Consider the following 15,376-nt stretch of genomic DNA (forward strand, 5'->3'; position numbering starts at 1 on the left):
CCTGGGAATGGCAGCCACACATGCAGCCAAGCTCGGATCAGGCTCAGAAGGAGCTCAGACAAGGCGGCTGCCTCCCTAAAGCTGGGGCGGTGGCGGGGCCGGGGGTGGGGGGAGGCGTGGAGCAGGTGCCGAGTGGAAGGGGGTCTAAGTGAGGTGGCTTGAGGGTGACCCCGCTGCCTGGGCCTTGTGAATGTCAATAGTAGATGGACGTAATGGATGCTCGAGGGAGGAGGGGGGCTGCAGGCAGGACGCTGAGATGCCCTGGGCCACAGGCGCGGAGATCGGGCTGGGTTAACCCTTTGCTGGGGGATGGAGAGGCTGAAGATTCCGGAGAAGAGTGGGCCCCGAAGGAGATCTTGGGCTCTGGTGCTGAGGGGACGACATCCAGGGGCCCTTAATTTCCTGGTACCACAGGGGCAGGTGGCTTTTATCAAGCCCCATCCATCCACAACCTAACTAGAGTTTGGTGAGGCGCCCCTGAAACGTGATAGGCGAGGAATGTGGACGGGACCCTGAAGGAACAGCGAAGCACGAGGAGGGTCCCCAAATGAGGGTACAGACCAGAGTCACTGGGGGCTGCCCAAATCAGAGACGCCCAGGGCCCTCCAGACCCACAGAGTTGTGCTGCTGGGGTGGGAAGCCTCGCGCACCATCAAGGCCACCACCAGCAACCGCCCCCCCGCCCTCCGTGCCCTGCTCCTCTGGCTGCGTGGTGGGGCCACGATGCTCAGGGAAAAAGCCTGGTGCCCTCCTCCTGGGATCTCACACAGCACGGTGAGGCGCTCGCGTGACCCACTCACACGTCTCACCGCGGACGCCCCGTTCGCGGGGTCTGCCTGTGCTATGTCTGCACCTGTACGAGGTCCAGGAAGGCGAGATGTGCCTCCAGCACATGCTGACGGACTCTCGAGAGGTGGGCCCTGGGCACAGACGACTGGACTGCACCATTTACAGAGGAGACTGGTACGGTATGAAGGCAAGAAAAAATTAGCAGGGACGCAATTCTTCCGCCAGTTGGAAACGATCTCGTTGGGGAGACCCCTCCTCGTGGGGGTGACAACGGGGCGCATTCAGACTCGGCCGCTCGCCATCTGTCCCCTCCAGCTGTGCGGTCAGGTGAGGGGGGTCAGCGGGGGGGGCCAGCCTGCACAAGGAGTGACTCCTTCCCTGCCGGGAGCTAAACCAGTCGGCCTGTGGGCCACGCCCCATCAGAACGAACCCAGAACCCGGAGCGGCAGTGTCCCCAGACATGGAGGCGAGGAGGAGCTGGGGGTCAGCAGTCTTGACACTGAGGGATCACAGAGCTCCCCGAGGCACCGCCCCTCCCCCGCCCCACGTCACGCGGGCAATACCTGCCGGGCTCTGGATGGCGGAAGGGGTGGACGACAAGCTGGCGCCTCCAGAGTCACAGTGGCTGGTGCTCCCGCTGCCGCTGGGGCTCCCGCTGGCAGACGGCGGTGGCGAGGACAGGGACGGCGAGCTGTGTTGGTTTATGCACTGGGCCACGGCAAAGCCTGCAAGACAGGCGGGGAGGTGACCAAGCAGGAAGAAACACGCTGGCCCGGCAGGAGGGGCGCCGTGCTCCCCAACTGCGTGTGAGACCCCCTGGGGCAAGCCCGCACCTCAAAAGTGGGGCCGGGAGCCTTAAGGCAAAACCAACCCAACCCGGCGCCCTGAAAGTCTGGGTCCGCTCCCCAGAGTGAGCTGACCTCTCTGGTCACACCTGGACACGCTTCAGAGCTGTTTCAAGGAGGAGGGCGCAGCCGGCCGTAGAGCTGAGGGCCGCGAGCCATAAATCTGAGCGCTTGACGCTGGCTCAGCAACGGGCTGGCTGTGCCCTTGAAGGGGACGCGCAGCCTTGGGGCTTCAGAGGCATCGTGGTGAAGTCCACGCAGGGATGTGAGACACCCTCACGGCAAAGTCTTGGGGCCCTTGCGAACGCCCCTGAGTTCTGTCCAAGGCAGGCCACTGGGCGGGAGGGGGAGGAGCCCCCCGGACTCTCCCTGTCCCAGATTTTGCCCCGCTCTGGAGACTCTGGTGAAAGGCGCCCGTACGTGGGGCTCCACCCCGCCCTTGGAGCGGCTCTGGGTTGAGAGACGGGGACCGCACGTTTGTGAGGCCCGCGAGCGCCACACTTCGGAGACACTCAAGAGCTCTACTCACCACGCGGACGCGGAAGCACACGCGGCCAGCACCACCCCCCGACTGCGGGCTGGGGGTATCACGACCAGGTTCTCGTCCCCGCACTGCAGTGGGGGTATAGCGGGGCACGGGGCACGCGGGGAGAGCAGAGTGTTCTTTATGGCGAGAGGAGCCCCTTTTACAGGGATGTGTGCTTTCTGTCTGCAGACCGTGGCTTCTGCCATTTTCACAGCCTGCTTTTCTCAAGGCCCGTAGCTTCTGATTTTACTCACTAAACGCACGAAGTTCCCATGGAACAAAGGCCTTGCTGACGAGCCCAGGGGACTACGTGGACCATGGTGGCTCCTGCTTCAGCCCCCACGAGCTGGGCAGGACCCTGGTCAAGCTGCTTCTGCCCCGTAATTCAGAAGCGGCACCAAATCGGAATGGGAATTGGGGGGCAAGTCCTCCTAGGTGAGAGGGGGGACCCCAACCTCCTGGCCAACCACGTCAAAGCTCTCCACTCCGTAAGCATGCCCGCCCCAGCCAGCCCCAAATCTCATTCGCGCCACCTGCACTGGCTGAACTTCATAGTGCCTGGTTCCCGCTGACACTTCTTCCAGAAGGTTCTCTAGGCCCTGACCTCACCTTTCTCAGAACTCAAGAAGGCGGCAGGGGGGTCGAGCAGCAGTCAGCAAACTACAGCCCACTGTTTTGTAAATAAAGTTCACCTGGAGCACAGCCACGGTTCCTTGCTTGCATACTTAGTCTGTGGTGGCTTTCGAGCTACACTGGCCACACGGAGTAGGGGCCACATGGCCTGCAAAGCCTGAAATATTTTACCCTCTGGCCCTTGACCGAAGCAGCACACGGAGCCTGGACTCTGGTGCCAGGAAAGCTTGGGTTCTACCCGCGATCCGATCTGCTCACTTACCAGCCCGCGGGGCGAGTAACCGTACTGTCCTGAGCCCCTTCCCTTCACCCACCGGTGGGCAAACATGGGCCTGGCTGGGGCGGGGTGGGGGTGGGGGGTGGGAACCTGCTGCTTTGTCCCCGCTTAGGACTAGGGGGACCCGGTACCCGGCCCCTGCGGAGGAGCTATTTGGTATTAATGTTTGTGTGAAGTTATTTTTGCCTGAGGATTGGCTCCTTAAAAACTGGGTCTTTATTATCTTATTTTGATGTGACTTTTTAGTGATTTTTATTTGAGTACAGTTGACACCCAGTGTTCCATTAGTTTCAGGTGTACAACTTAGCGACGAGTCAAGGTTCTACATTATGCTGTGCTCAGCACAAGTGAGGCTACCTTCTGCCCTGTTATATCGTCACATCACTATTATAACACTCTTTATTCTTTACGCTCTGCTTTTTGTTCCCGTGACTTAACTCGTTCCCTAACTGGAGGCCCGTACCTCCCGCTCCCCTGCACCGACTCTACTCAACCCCTACTCCCCTCCCCTCGGGCGGGCAGGGTCTGTATTTCTACCCCGAGCCAGGCCCTCCGGGCTGTGCGATGTAAGGGCAGGTGGATGTGAGGCCTTGTGGGAGTGGGCTGGGTATTCGCCAGCTTCTCTTTCGTGGCAGGCACGACTCCCCACCCCCGGCCTACTGCGCAGGTTTGCTTGCAGGGAGCGCAGGCCGGACGCGCTGGAGTTCCCAGCGAGATGCCGTTACGCGATACACTGTGTCTGTGGCGGAGGGGGAGGCTCGGATGAACTCCGGCAGACGTCGAGGCGAATCCAGACGCCAGGCAGGAAGATTCCCAGGGGGCAATCAGCCACAGCCCCACAGCATGGGCTTTATAGCCGCTTACTTCTTAATCACTTCAAGCGGTAAACCCCCAAGTTTACAAGCTGTTAACTTGACTCGAAAATGAATCACGCCTTAACAAATCAAAACGTCAAGATGGCTTTTCCCGAGCTGCGCATTTATCGGCGCGACGAACACCGGGGCCGCCAAGAGTGGTAACAGGGTCGGGACTCAGCCTTTTACTCTTCCGACGACGCCCTGGCCGGAATGAACTGACAGCGTGGCCATCACTAAGGTGGTCACCTACCTCTTCTCTTAAGACAACGTCTTCTCTCTCCTGCTCTTTAAAGCCCTGGCTTATGCCCTGGGGCATGTGGGGCAGCAGACAAGGTGATGAAATTCAGCCAGGAGACTAAAGCTCCTTCGTGTGGGGAAGGGGTCAGGGTCAGGCCATAGATCGACCGTAAATACTGCAGACATTTCGTACGTGCCGTGAATTAAACAGAAAAAAAAAAAAAAAATCACCAACTTCTGATCCCACCTGTCGGCAGGGTCTAGCTGAGCGGAGGCGACTGAATACATCCTTCCCTTGCTTGTTGCTGTGCACACGGCCCTCCCTCCTCTGCCCTGCTGTGTACTCCTCTCTCCCCGCCCCCTGGCACTGGGGACCCAGAAAGGCTCAGGGACGTTTTCTTTTCTTTTTGCCAGGTGCCCAGATTCTCCCTGTCATTTCAAGGGGCTCCTTCCCAGATGGAAGTGGCAGCCAATTTGAGAGCCAGTGTGACCGGTCAGAGGGTCAGGAAGGCTCTGGAAAGAACTCTGGGGCCGGAGCACCTTGCCGCCGCTTTTTGCTCCATCTCTGCGAGGCGGTTCTTGGTGAATCAACGTCGGCGGAGGTGCCCAGGGGCTTTCTGGGCACGAGTCAAACGCACATGGATGCCAAGTACTTGCAGACGCAGACGTGCCAGACCTGGGACAAGGGCACAGGCAGAGAGGCCTCTGTGAGATCACCTCCAGCAGATAAAATTCCTGGCTCTCCCTGAGGATGGCTCAAGAACAGCCTGCGCAATGCGTATCAAAGGCCATAGGATTTTCACACCATCTGATGGATTCCACGTCTAGAACTTTATGCTGTGGAAAGCACATGGGTGGACCCACAGAGGGAATGATACGGATGTTGGAAGCACTGATGTGTGTACGAAATGCCCAACAACACGGAAAGGTCAAATGAACTTGGATACGTCTAGGCGATGAAACCCTCTGCTGCAGTTAAAAATGCTGATTTGAGGGGCACCCGGGGGGGCTCAGTCAGATAAGCGTCTGACTTCGGCTCAGGTCACGATCTCACTGTTTGTGGGTGGGAGCCCCGCATCGGGCTCTGTGCTGACAGCTCGGAGCCTGGAGCTTGTCTCCCTCTCTCTCTGCCCCTACCCCACTCATGCTCTGTCTCTCTCTCTCTCCAAATAAATAAATAAACATTAAAAACAATTTTCTAAAAAACGCTGGTTGGAGAGAAGATGAACGCTGGAGGAAAACGCCGGACACAGTAAACGAGCAAAGATTAGAAAAAGCATGTCCCACATGTTTCTGTTATTGTAAAAAAAAAAAAAAAAAAAAAAAAATCAGGCTCTGTCTCCCTCCTTGCAGAGATTGCAGGGATCAAAGCTAAAGTCATGGGTTTTATTACGAGAGTTCTTGTTTTCATTTCTGTGTTTGTCTGATTTTTTTTTTTCAAGATTCTGACTATGATTATTATTTTATACCAGAAAAAGAAGGGAGGGTGAAGGTGGGGACAGGACCTGGGCAGGCTCAAGCTCCCGGGGCCCTAACGCACCCCTGGGATCTGTCCTGGCCTCCAAAGCTCTCTCCCCCAGACTAACTGCCTCCGCGAAAACCAGGGCGAGGCACGGTGCTCCCAGAGCAGGCAGCGTTCTAATGGCGAGACGCGTCCCCTGCTTTCCAGGAGCGCAGGGGTCACAGGGGCAGGCCCAGGTCTTCCTCCCGCCCTCTGGCCCCCTTCTGCCAGTTATTCTGGGAAAATGAACTCATGAGTAACTCTCTGGCTTTGTCAAGCACACAAATACCACAAAAAGGTCAGCCTTCTATTTTAGGCCCACTGATAGAAGGAGCACTGGGCTGGGAGTCAGAATTGCAAGTCTGGTCCAAGCTCTGCCCAAATGGCTTCGCGACCTCTCCTCTGTGGGTCTCCACATCTTTATGTGAAAAACAAGACAGTAAGTGAAAATCTCTTGGCTTAAATGGTCAATACTTTTTACCTACAAACACACATATGATCTGAGCACTGTGACCTTTTTGGGAGCAGGCAAAGGAGAAGACGCTGAAAACTATATGTTGAATACACACCCCACTCTCTGGAAAGGACAGCCACTAAAGCTTTCCCTGGGGAGAAGCAGGTTGCTAAGTGAGTCAGGGTCCAGAGCTGGCTGACAGCAGCCCAGGGGGCTCACAGATGTGTCTTGTTTCTCTCACACCAGGCTTACGGTCTTCTTGTTTTACACTGGGAGATTTTTACATACAAATCTGGACTTCTGGCTTTTTCAAAGACAGAAAGATCCGGGGACGCCTGGGTGGCTCGGCTGGGCGTCCGACTTTGGTTCAGGTCATGATCTCATGGTTCGTGGGTTCGAGCCCCACATCGGGCTCTGTGCTGTTGGTGCAGGGCCCGCTTTGGATCCTCTGTCTCCCTCTCTCTCTCCCTCTCAAAAAAAATTTAATAAATAAATAAAAATTAAAACAAATAGGAAGATCTGGCAGTATGGGGCCCCAGTCCCACATGGCAGCAACGGGAGTGGGGAGCAGACTCCCTCCCCCCAACCTGACTTGCTTTGTGCTCCCAGGTGTCTGGTTGTTACACTCTACTTATGCCCAGATTCTTGGTCAAAGAACTTCCCCGGGACTCAGAGAAGTTCCAGACCCCACAGACCTTTTGTGTCGGCTCCTTCCCCAAACCCTCCCCACTATGGGATCACTGGCAGGGCATTTGACACGGTGCTGCCTGCCTCCAGCGGCCCGCGTGGGTCCTCAGACTGAGCGACAAGGACCACTCACTCTCTGCCTCAGCTGGGATCTTCCCTTGGTTTAGAAGTCGTCTGTGCCTCTTTTCTGGCTTCATAAATCCTTTCCCCATTCCCTAAAGGTCAGGGACAGCCTGGGCAAGGGTTTCTGCCGCGAGCACGGTTAACTATTCTCTCGTCTGGCTCCCGCAGCCTGCCTCATCGGCTCTACAGGAGTGGCCCTCCCGAGTAGGGCCTAAGACCCTTCCCTGCATAGATGACCCTTCCCTGCATAGATGCCTAGGTGGTTTGTACAACGTTCCTCACTTAACGGGTAACACCTGGGATCCTCTGGGGTCCAGAGGGATTTGGACAGTATTTCTGAGACTATGAGTTGTCTCCAAACACCCAATTTCCCCTTCATTAGTTACAGGACCTGGCAGCTGGGCCTGGCCATGGGGCTAAGTTGTGGACAATGAGATAGAAATGAAAGTGGCACGTCGGATTTTCAGGAAGCCTCCTCCATTGTGCTTCCTGAAACATGGATGTGATAGCTGGAACTCCAGCAGCTGTCTTGGACCACAAGGATGAACCACATATTAGAGATGACAGCACGGAGCCGGTAGAGGTTTGGGTCCCTCACGCTTTGTGCCGTACTTGACGATCTCCACTTCCTCTACTTGAGAGGGAAATAAACATCTCGTCGGGGTCTTTCTTTACTGTGTAGTCGAACCTAATCTTAACTGACAGTTGCAAAAAAGCTTTGTTAGTGCAGGGATGTAAGCCGAGCTTTGCAGGGCCAGGGACTAGCTGGTCTCCAGAGCTGGTGGAGGGAAAGCCGGTCTGCGCTTTCTGGGGGATGCTGGGAGCGGCGAGGTGAGCAGAAAGAAGGAAAGGGGGTAACTGAGATGGGAGAGGTGAACTTCCTCACAACCACCTCCACCAATCTTTGGGAAACGCTCCTTCAACTCTTTCCTTGTGAGGTACAAGTGGACTTTTTAGGTGGTAACCAGGGAAGGGACCGAGTTTCCATCTGGGTTCACACCAGGCCAGGCAGAGATCATGCAAGAGGGCCCAGATCTGAGAGACCAGAGGGTGGGAAGGCTTGCACGTATACAGCTGGAGAACTAGGGGGTGGGAACCAAAGGTTTCCTAAATCTCTGAGGGGCAGGGAGGTCCCAGCTGACCTCTGTCATCTGCCAAGTGCTTGTGCAGTGTTGCAATGCAATTCCTCGGGGGACATCGCTTACGTGCCACCACTTCTGGTTAAAACCTAGACGATGAGAGAACTACGGCGGCAACCGGGGGATTCCACAGGGACCCCGCGGACAGCTGAAGGGGAAGGAACCCGGCTGGCCCGCCTACAGCTCACCCAGGAGGGATTCGGCACTCTGCTAAATGGCATGCACCTCGCCCCACTGCCTCAACCCCTACAGATGCTCTTACGTACTACCTGCTTCCAGGAAGGATTTGAGGAGGCTTAGATTTTATGTTATTTTTTTTAAGTTGACTTACTTATTTTGAGAGAGAGAGAGAGAGAGAGAGAGGGGTGGGGTGGCGTGGGGCACAGAGAGGGAGAGACAGAATCCCAAGCAGGCTCTGTGTTGACCGCAGAGAGCCCGACACAAGGCTCGAACGCACAAACCGCGAGATCGTGACCTGAGCTGAAGTCGGACGCTTAACCGACCGAGCCACCCAGGCACCTCGGTGGCTTCGATTTTAAAACCCAAACCCGAATGCCATAGATACTGAATGCTGAAAGCCACTGAAACACAAACTGAATGATGAGAGTCTACCACTGAAAGGCAGGTGGAAACTGAAAAAGTGCCCCAGAACAGCTGCCGGCTATGGGAAGCTGACCTCACCTGTTTGGCTCTGTGCTTCCTGGGAGCCAAGACCTCAAGGAAAAGCTTCCCCAGTGACCTCACTCTTGTGACACACAGGTTCGCATGCAAGGTTCCTGTCTCTACCCCCTCCCGGAAGACGCCGCTGTCTGCCTGGAGATGGGGCCCCATTCTGGAAATGTAATGGCACCTCACGGCGCTTTTCAAACGTTTCTCCCTCACTGTACACGAGCTAAAAGCAGAACCGCCCCAGCTGCAGGGTGCCTTGCCAGGGGTGGGCTTCTGCTGGCTCTTCTGGACACCGGTGCAGGTCCTACCTTTGAACCTCAGAGACACAGCAGGCGGGTCCCTCAGAGCCTGAAGGCTACGGGCTGCAAGCCCGGGCACGGCAGGGCCAGGCCGGTAACGTCGGTGAACGAGGAGGGGCCGTCTCGAAGGGTGAACGGCCCTCCCCACCCGCCACCTGTCTTCCCTTCTTTGGTTATGATGTGGGCTAGTTCCCTTCTGTCACGAAAAGAAACCCATCATGTGGACACTCGGCCGCTGCGTCGGGGGCGGAGGGCAGAAGGGACTGGTCAAGCGCCCGGAGCAAGCGGGAAAGTGAAGCTCCCCAGCCCCTCCCGACCGCCGCTGCCTGAGAGCACTGGCCTTCGCCTGGCCGCGGTTTCCTGTTCTGCCGGGGAAGCTGGATATGCGGATTTTACGTAAAACCTCCTGATTTTCAGTAGCGTTGACAACTTAATTCAAGTTCCATGTTTTAAACAAGCAGCAGACCACCCCAGCCGAGGGAACCAAGGGCGCCCCCCACCTGTGTGGGCCGTGAGCACGTGTGGCCGAGCACCTGCCATGAGGATTCTGCGTCCGGACTACGTGACTCGGGGGCACTACGGTCTCATGAAGCTGTGCCTCACAAAGGCCCAGGCTTTTTCAGGAAAGAGCTCTAAGATTTTGAGGGGGAAAGCGGCCTGCCCTGGCAAAAGCCAAGATTTACTCATGCTCGTTCCACACCGAGAAGCAGGAAATGAAGCCTGCTGAGGGCCGATTCAGGAGAAGCAACCTGTGCATTTTTGGCGTTCTCCAACGTGAATGAGGCCCATGGGGCCAGGTGCCCCCAGCTGGCCTTTTCATGACAGGTTTTCACAACACAGCGTTCGTGTTTTCTCACCGCCCCAGCGTTGCTGGGAAACGGTCACACATCGGCATGCCTTGTGACCTCCTCACGCAAGGAACCGAAGACAGCAAGCATGGCCGCCGCAGAGTTTCTTCCCTGGATGGTTCCTTCCATCCAGGATGGTTCCTGGATGGTTTCCTCCCTGGATGGTTCTGCCCTTTCCCCTCCCAGTGCAGTCTGACAGGTGTCCGGGCGGGAGGAGGGCTAAGGAGAACTGAGTTTGGAGCCTCAGCCTGCCGGGGGCCCTGGGCAGACCCCAGAGTCCACAGGGTAGGGCCGACAGACCACACGGAGCTTTCTCGTCCACGCTGTGGACTCAGGAGGCTGGCTCTGAAGCCCACCCCCGGAAAGAGGAGAGTGACGCCCAAGGGTGGTGGGGGCTGGGGGCCATGGAGTCGGGGGCCACACCAGAAAAGCCAAATTACCCCACAAGTCTTCCAAGAGCGTGTGCGTGAGGGACTGAGGAGGCAGGGTTCAGATTCAAGCCCAAGAGTAGCACACCCACAACGGGCCAGGCCAGGCCTGGGTGCCCACCCATGGCTCTTCCAAAGAATTCACACAAAATGAAAGCATCTACCAACACGGGTGCCGGGTTCAGAACCCTGTGGGCCAGCAGGACCCTTGGGGCGTCCCCCACAGCTCCCTCCCTTACTGCGAGGACTCTGAGGTGAGGGTGGAAGACGCGGGAATCTGCCCACAGACCCTTCCGGTTTCCCTTCATGACGAACCACACGTGATTTTCTGCTACAGGGCTGTGTGCACAAAGCTCTGGGCTTTAGGGGTGATCTCCGGGCTTCCCCCCGACAGGCCCCTGAGACCGTTTCTGATTTGCTTCATGTGCACCTCCTGTCTGGTCCAGGGGGCAAATCAGGAGCCTGGGAAATGGGGCATTTCTAACGCCTCCTTTGAGCCGAGCCTGAGCAACGGCACCACGGGTCACATGACCCCTAGATCAGTGACCGGCTGCACCTGAAAACGCCACAAGACTTTTATTTCTGGTTGCATCGAAAGGGGTAACGTGTCCAACGTACAAAAATAGCTGGGACTTGCAGAATCTTTTGGCCTATAGCTTTGTATCCATGGACAAATCCTCTTGGATTCTAAGGACTATACTTGAAAACCTGCAGAAAGGAAAAAACGGCCTTTCAGTATCTTGCTTTCTTTTTGTGCCGTCTCTGCCCCGGCCTTGGCCCTCAAAGTGGTTTTGCTCCCAGGTGAAGCCTGCCTGAGCGGGCCACTACCGACCAGGGAGGCGAAGCCTCGATGGCCCCCTGGCTGCCAGGGAGCGTCTGGGCCGTGTGAACGCCAGCACCTTGCTGTGCCGGCACCCTTTTCGCTGTCTTGAACATGGGACCCTCTCCGGGCCACGGAGGGTCGGCGGCATGTGGGGGGCACGGGGGCACTAGGTCTCTTGAGAGGCTCTTATGGCGGCATCACCTCGCTCTGGAGTTTTAAAACCGAAGGCTGCCGGGACTTGGACTTCATTCCCGAGGCCCGGGCCCCCGCCGCGCCCAGCCCCCTGCCCTTTCCGGTGGTATTACCGTCTGTACATTAGCAAGCAGAGAGCTCCCCAACACTCTCTCAGCAAAGGCATTAGAAAACTCAGCAGTGGCCATCTCGACTGCCTCTCTACTAAGGCAGGAACCAGGGCTGAAAGAGGAGGGAGAGGGAGGCGGATTAGACAGTTGTCAGGGCGGAGGGGTCACCGACCCCTGACTCCTGCGGTCCCAGCGCCCGACGGGGCAGAAGCTGGAGCCACTGGCCAGGGCGGGGGTGGGTCACCTTGCTGGCAAAGGATGCCTCCCCCCCCCACCCCCCCACCCCCCCACCGCGGCTCTCGCCAGCCTTGGGAGCGCCTGGTTCTTTCTGCCGAATTGTTCGTCTCCCCAGCCGTGCTCTGTGTGCTCGGGCCACAGCAGGGTTAGGGCCACGCCGACGTGCACGCCCGCCTCGTGTGTTCTACAGAGTGGCGGTGTGCACGGGGGCCAGGGAACGCGTGTGGGTCTTCTGCAGAAGGCATGTGCCCTCGGCACAGACTTAATAAATACGCTCCCAAAGCAGAGCCCCACACCCGCGGACCCGTTGGCGCGTGCACTTTGCGAGGACCCGGGCTCCGCAGAGTCGGGTGGTTAACTTCTACAGCCAGGCCACGTCACCAAAGCCCCTCCTACCGGGTGATTTAACGGATCGGGGTTGGGCCCCACCAGCAGATGACGACGTCCCGTTCCACGTCATCTACAAAAAGAACTGGAGACACTCTCTCCAAGTACGCGAGTCCGACAGAATCAGTGTGTCCAGAGCCGTACAGAGATCGCGGTGGAAGGGGGCCCAGAACAATCTTCAAAAGCCATAACCCAGGTCCTCGAGTGGACAGGGACTTTATCGGCTTCTGTCGTGGCACACCCGCGGGACACAGGCAAGCGGGCAGCTGTGCACACAGCTCTGTCATCTGCGAGGGAGGAGCCTCGAGATCACACGCTTGGCTCTGGGCCCGTAGGTCCCACTCCGGGCACGGGGCATGGGGCACAGGGTGGAGAAAGCGCCCGGGGTCTGGCCACCCCACACGGACGTGCGAGTACAGGGGGGCCGCTTCACGCTGCAGGCCGGTGTGCGCTCCCGTGTCAAGGGGGTGACAGCAGCACACCTGGCCGAATGCGATGACACAGGTCACGTGTTCAGGTGGTGCTGGCCGTTTTGATTACTTAACAGACATGTGTCGCACCTAGACCTCGGGTCCAATGAGGCAAGAATTGAGAATTCTTCTTTGTCTTTTCTTTTCTCCTTTTTACATAAAAAAAAATTTTTTAACGTTTATTTTGTTTTTTTTGAGAGAGAGAGACAGACAGAGTGTGAGCAGGGGAGGGGCAGAGACAGAGGGGGACATGGAACCTGAAGCAGGCTCCAGGCTCTGAGCTGTCAGCACAGAGCCTGACGCAGGGCTCACGACCTGAGCCAAAGTCGGATGCTTTGAGCCACCCAGGTGCCCCTCCCGTGTCTGTGTGTCTTTCCTTACCCGCGGTGGGGTATGTCTCTTGGCTCTCTAGAGAAAACGGCACGACACAAAGCAAGCTTCTTCCTCCTGTGCTCAGTTGTGACCAAAGATCTTAGGAGTCAATGAAGACAAAGTTCAAGAGATGTATATGCAAACCGTAGATAAGAGGATGGGATTCTTGTTATTTTCATCAGGAGCCTTAGAATCTCATTGGTCACGTTTGGGTTCAAGACACGCGTGCCTGTGTTCTGTCTTTGCTTAGGTGGAGCTGAACGCAAGTGTCCTTTTGAAAGATGTGCGCTGGGAAACACTCACAGGAGGAAGGGGAGGTGACAGCCACCTGGGCCTCCGAACGAGTGGCTTTCCCCGGATCTCTGTTCCTCGGTCCCCATCACATCCCGTGTACGTCCGTGTGTAGGTCTGTGTGTCGGTGCACGCACACGCGTGCTCCCTCCCCAGCTTACAGTCATCTTTTCGTTTCTAAAAGGCAACTGCTTCCAAAAAACGCTTGGAAATGATCTTGGCACTTAAGGGGGTGTGTGTCTTCTCAACAGAAAGCTCCGGGCAAGGGGGCTTGCGAGGCCTTGGAGGGGGCTTCTCTGACGGGCCCCACTTGCCCCGCTTTCTCTTTGTGCTTCCCTGCAAATGCTAAGCTAATGTGTTCGACGCTGAAATCACCCAGGCGATTCTGCATTTGTAGTTTTCACTTATTTTTTTTTTAGTATTATTAATATTTCATCATAAAAGTATTGATTTCCTTTAACTAAGAGACTTTAAAGTTTGCTGCATCCTTAAGCATGATTTTATTATGTCTTGGGGCCAAATGTTTTTTCCTCCCCCCGCCAAAGGAATGCTTTTCTTTTCACATAATGTGTGTCGAGAAGAAAAAAGGAATTGATTCACAGAATTCTGCATTCTAGGCAACTTTTAAGGAACGTATCTAGTAGGTACACTGGATAGACATCTCCTAAACGTGAGCACGGGGTCTCACTGCTGAGCCTTTTTGTTAGAGGTAAGAGCCCGAGCACAAAATTTGTGTTAACATGAGTCAGCTCTAAGAGGAGCTGAAATGGGGCAATTATGACAACTCCAGAGATGACCTTGAAGCTTAAGAAACTCCTCACGGGTACCCCAGGATTCATCGAAGCCCCACTTCTCCCGCGGTCTTCCCTCTTCCTTTCAGAAAGCCAACAGCAAACGAGAAGACGTCCTGCAGGAATAGGTTGCTTAGCAGAGGTTTCGTCTCCCTCCCATGTGGGGCCCCGGTGCCAGAGCCTGGCTGTGGACACAAGCAAAGGGCGCCCGGGTTTCACAGGACCCGTCCAGGAAGCAGGCGGAGGGCACTAACTGGCAAACCAAATGAAGCGCTCTGAAATGTTTAAATATTGAACATCCTCCTTCTCCTTCCTCCACATTCATTATTAAGTGGGACCCACACATCACTGTGCGCCTCGATTTCACTTCTTCCCAAGAATCCATGACCCAGTGGACAGTGCTCGGGGCGGGCGAGTGGGGGTGGGGCTGAGATTTGGGTTTTTTTTCTTTCATATCCTCGCTGGAAATCCTTTACGGTCAGCTTGTTTTTAGAGCCATGAATTCCTGGAAACGTCTCAGCCTTTCAATGACCCCTGGCGCCCGAATGCAGATGATTAGTGCCCCAAATATTGACAGACCGGACTTTTTTTCCCCTTCCCAACAAGGGAGCAGTGTCAGAGCGAGGCAGCGCGGAAGATGCTGCGGCCACCGGACAAGTGAGGCTGCACCAACGTCACTTGCACAGGCGATCTATTATTTGGGACCCTGTGGCTCCCTCGGCCTCACCTAGGTAGGAACAGCGCCCACCGTGCCAATGTCCGAAGTGCCCGGTTTAAAACAAAAAAATCTGTCTACAGCTACTGGATGTCCTTTGCTCAGCTATGAGACACGGGGAGGGAGGCTGGTAGTGACACAAAGCACATCAGATGTCAGCAGTCTGGGCCCGCCGCCAGAAAACTCAAGAGCCGGGCCCGGCGTCACTCCTTGCGAAGAGGAACCTTCGGGACTGGAAAGATAAACCTAAATAAAATCTTTCCATAAAACAAGGCAGCACCTTTTCTTGGGAACAAACAAAGGGGGGCCAGGGCGAGCCATCCGTCACGCCCGTGCGGAGAGCGGCCGCCCTCCTTTGGAGCTGCCCGCGGGGTGAGCTGGTTGCAAGCAGTCGCTGTTCTTGGGCTTTTATCTGTTCAAGTGAAATCGTCCCAAATGACCGGCCTACGGCTTCCACTTTCTTTTAAAAGACAGTACTACATTTGAGATCGATGTTTTCCCCTGAAATGCTGGCTAAATTTATCCTTCCCTGCATCCTGCTCTCTGGTCTCTGCACGAAGCTGGCGAGAGCAACGCCGGCCCGGCCTTGCTGAGTGAAGCGTCTGTCTTGCAACGCTCCCTCGCAGCTGGGAGCGCTCAAGCACCCAGCCCTGCCTGTCCCTTTGGTCACCGTGGA

General features: G+C 56.3%; 1 protein-coding gene across 10 annotated transcripts in view; it reads right to left on the minus strand.

Moving 5' to 3' along the window:
- Window positions 1–15,376, minus strand: part of CLEC16A (C-type lectin domain containing 16A) — a 201,831-nt gene that overhangs the window by 12,046 nt on the left and 174,409 nt on the right. For 7 of the 10 annotated variants that reach the window (XM_042921638.1, XM_042921637.1, XM_042921642.1 and 4 more), the window contains exon 22: window positions 1,353–1,514. The exons of 1 other annotated variant lie outside the window; for it this stretch is intronic. In XM_042921638.1, coding sequence (XP_042777572.1) covers window positions 1,353–1,514 — 162 coding nt within the window. Of the gene's footprint in view, window positions 1–1,352; window positions 1,515–10,869; window positions 11,021–11,440; window positions 11,550–15,376 lie in introns of those variants that run through there. 2 more of the 10 variants (XM_042921646.1, XM_042921647.1) reach the window with 2 other exon arrangements.

This window comes from Panthera leo, chromosome E3 (genome assembly GCF_018350215.1).
Source record: "Panthera leo isolate Ple1 chromosome E3, P.leo_Ple1_pat1.1, whole genome shotgun sequence".
NCBI lineage: Eukaryota > Metazoa > Chordata > Mammalia > Carnivora > Felidae > Panthera > Panthera leo.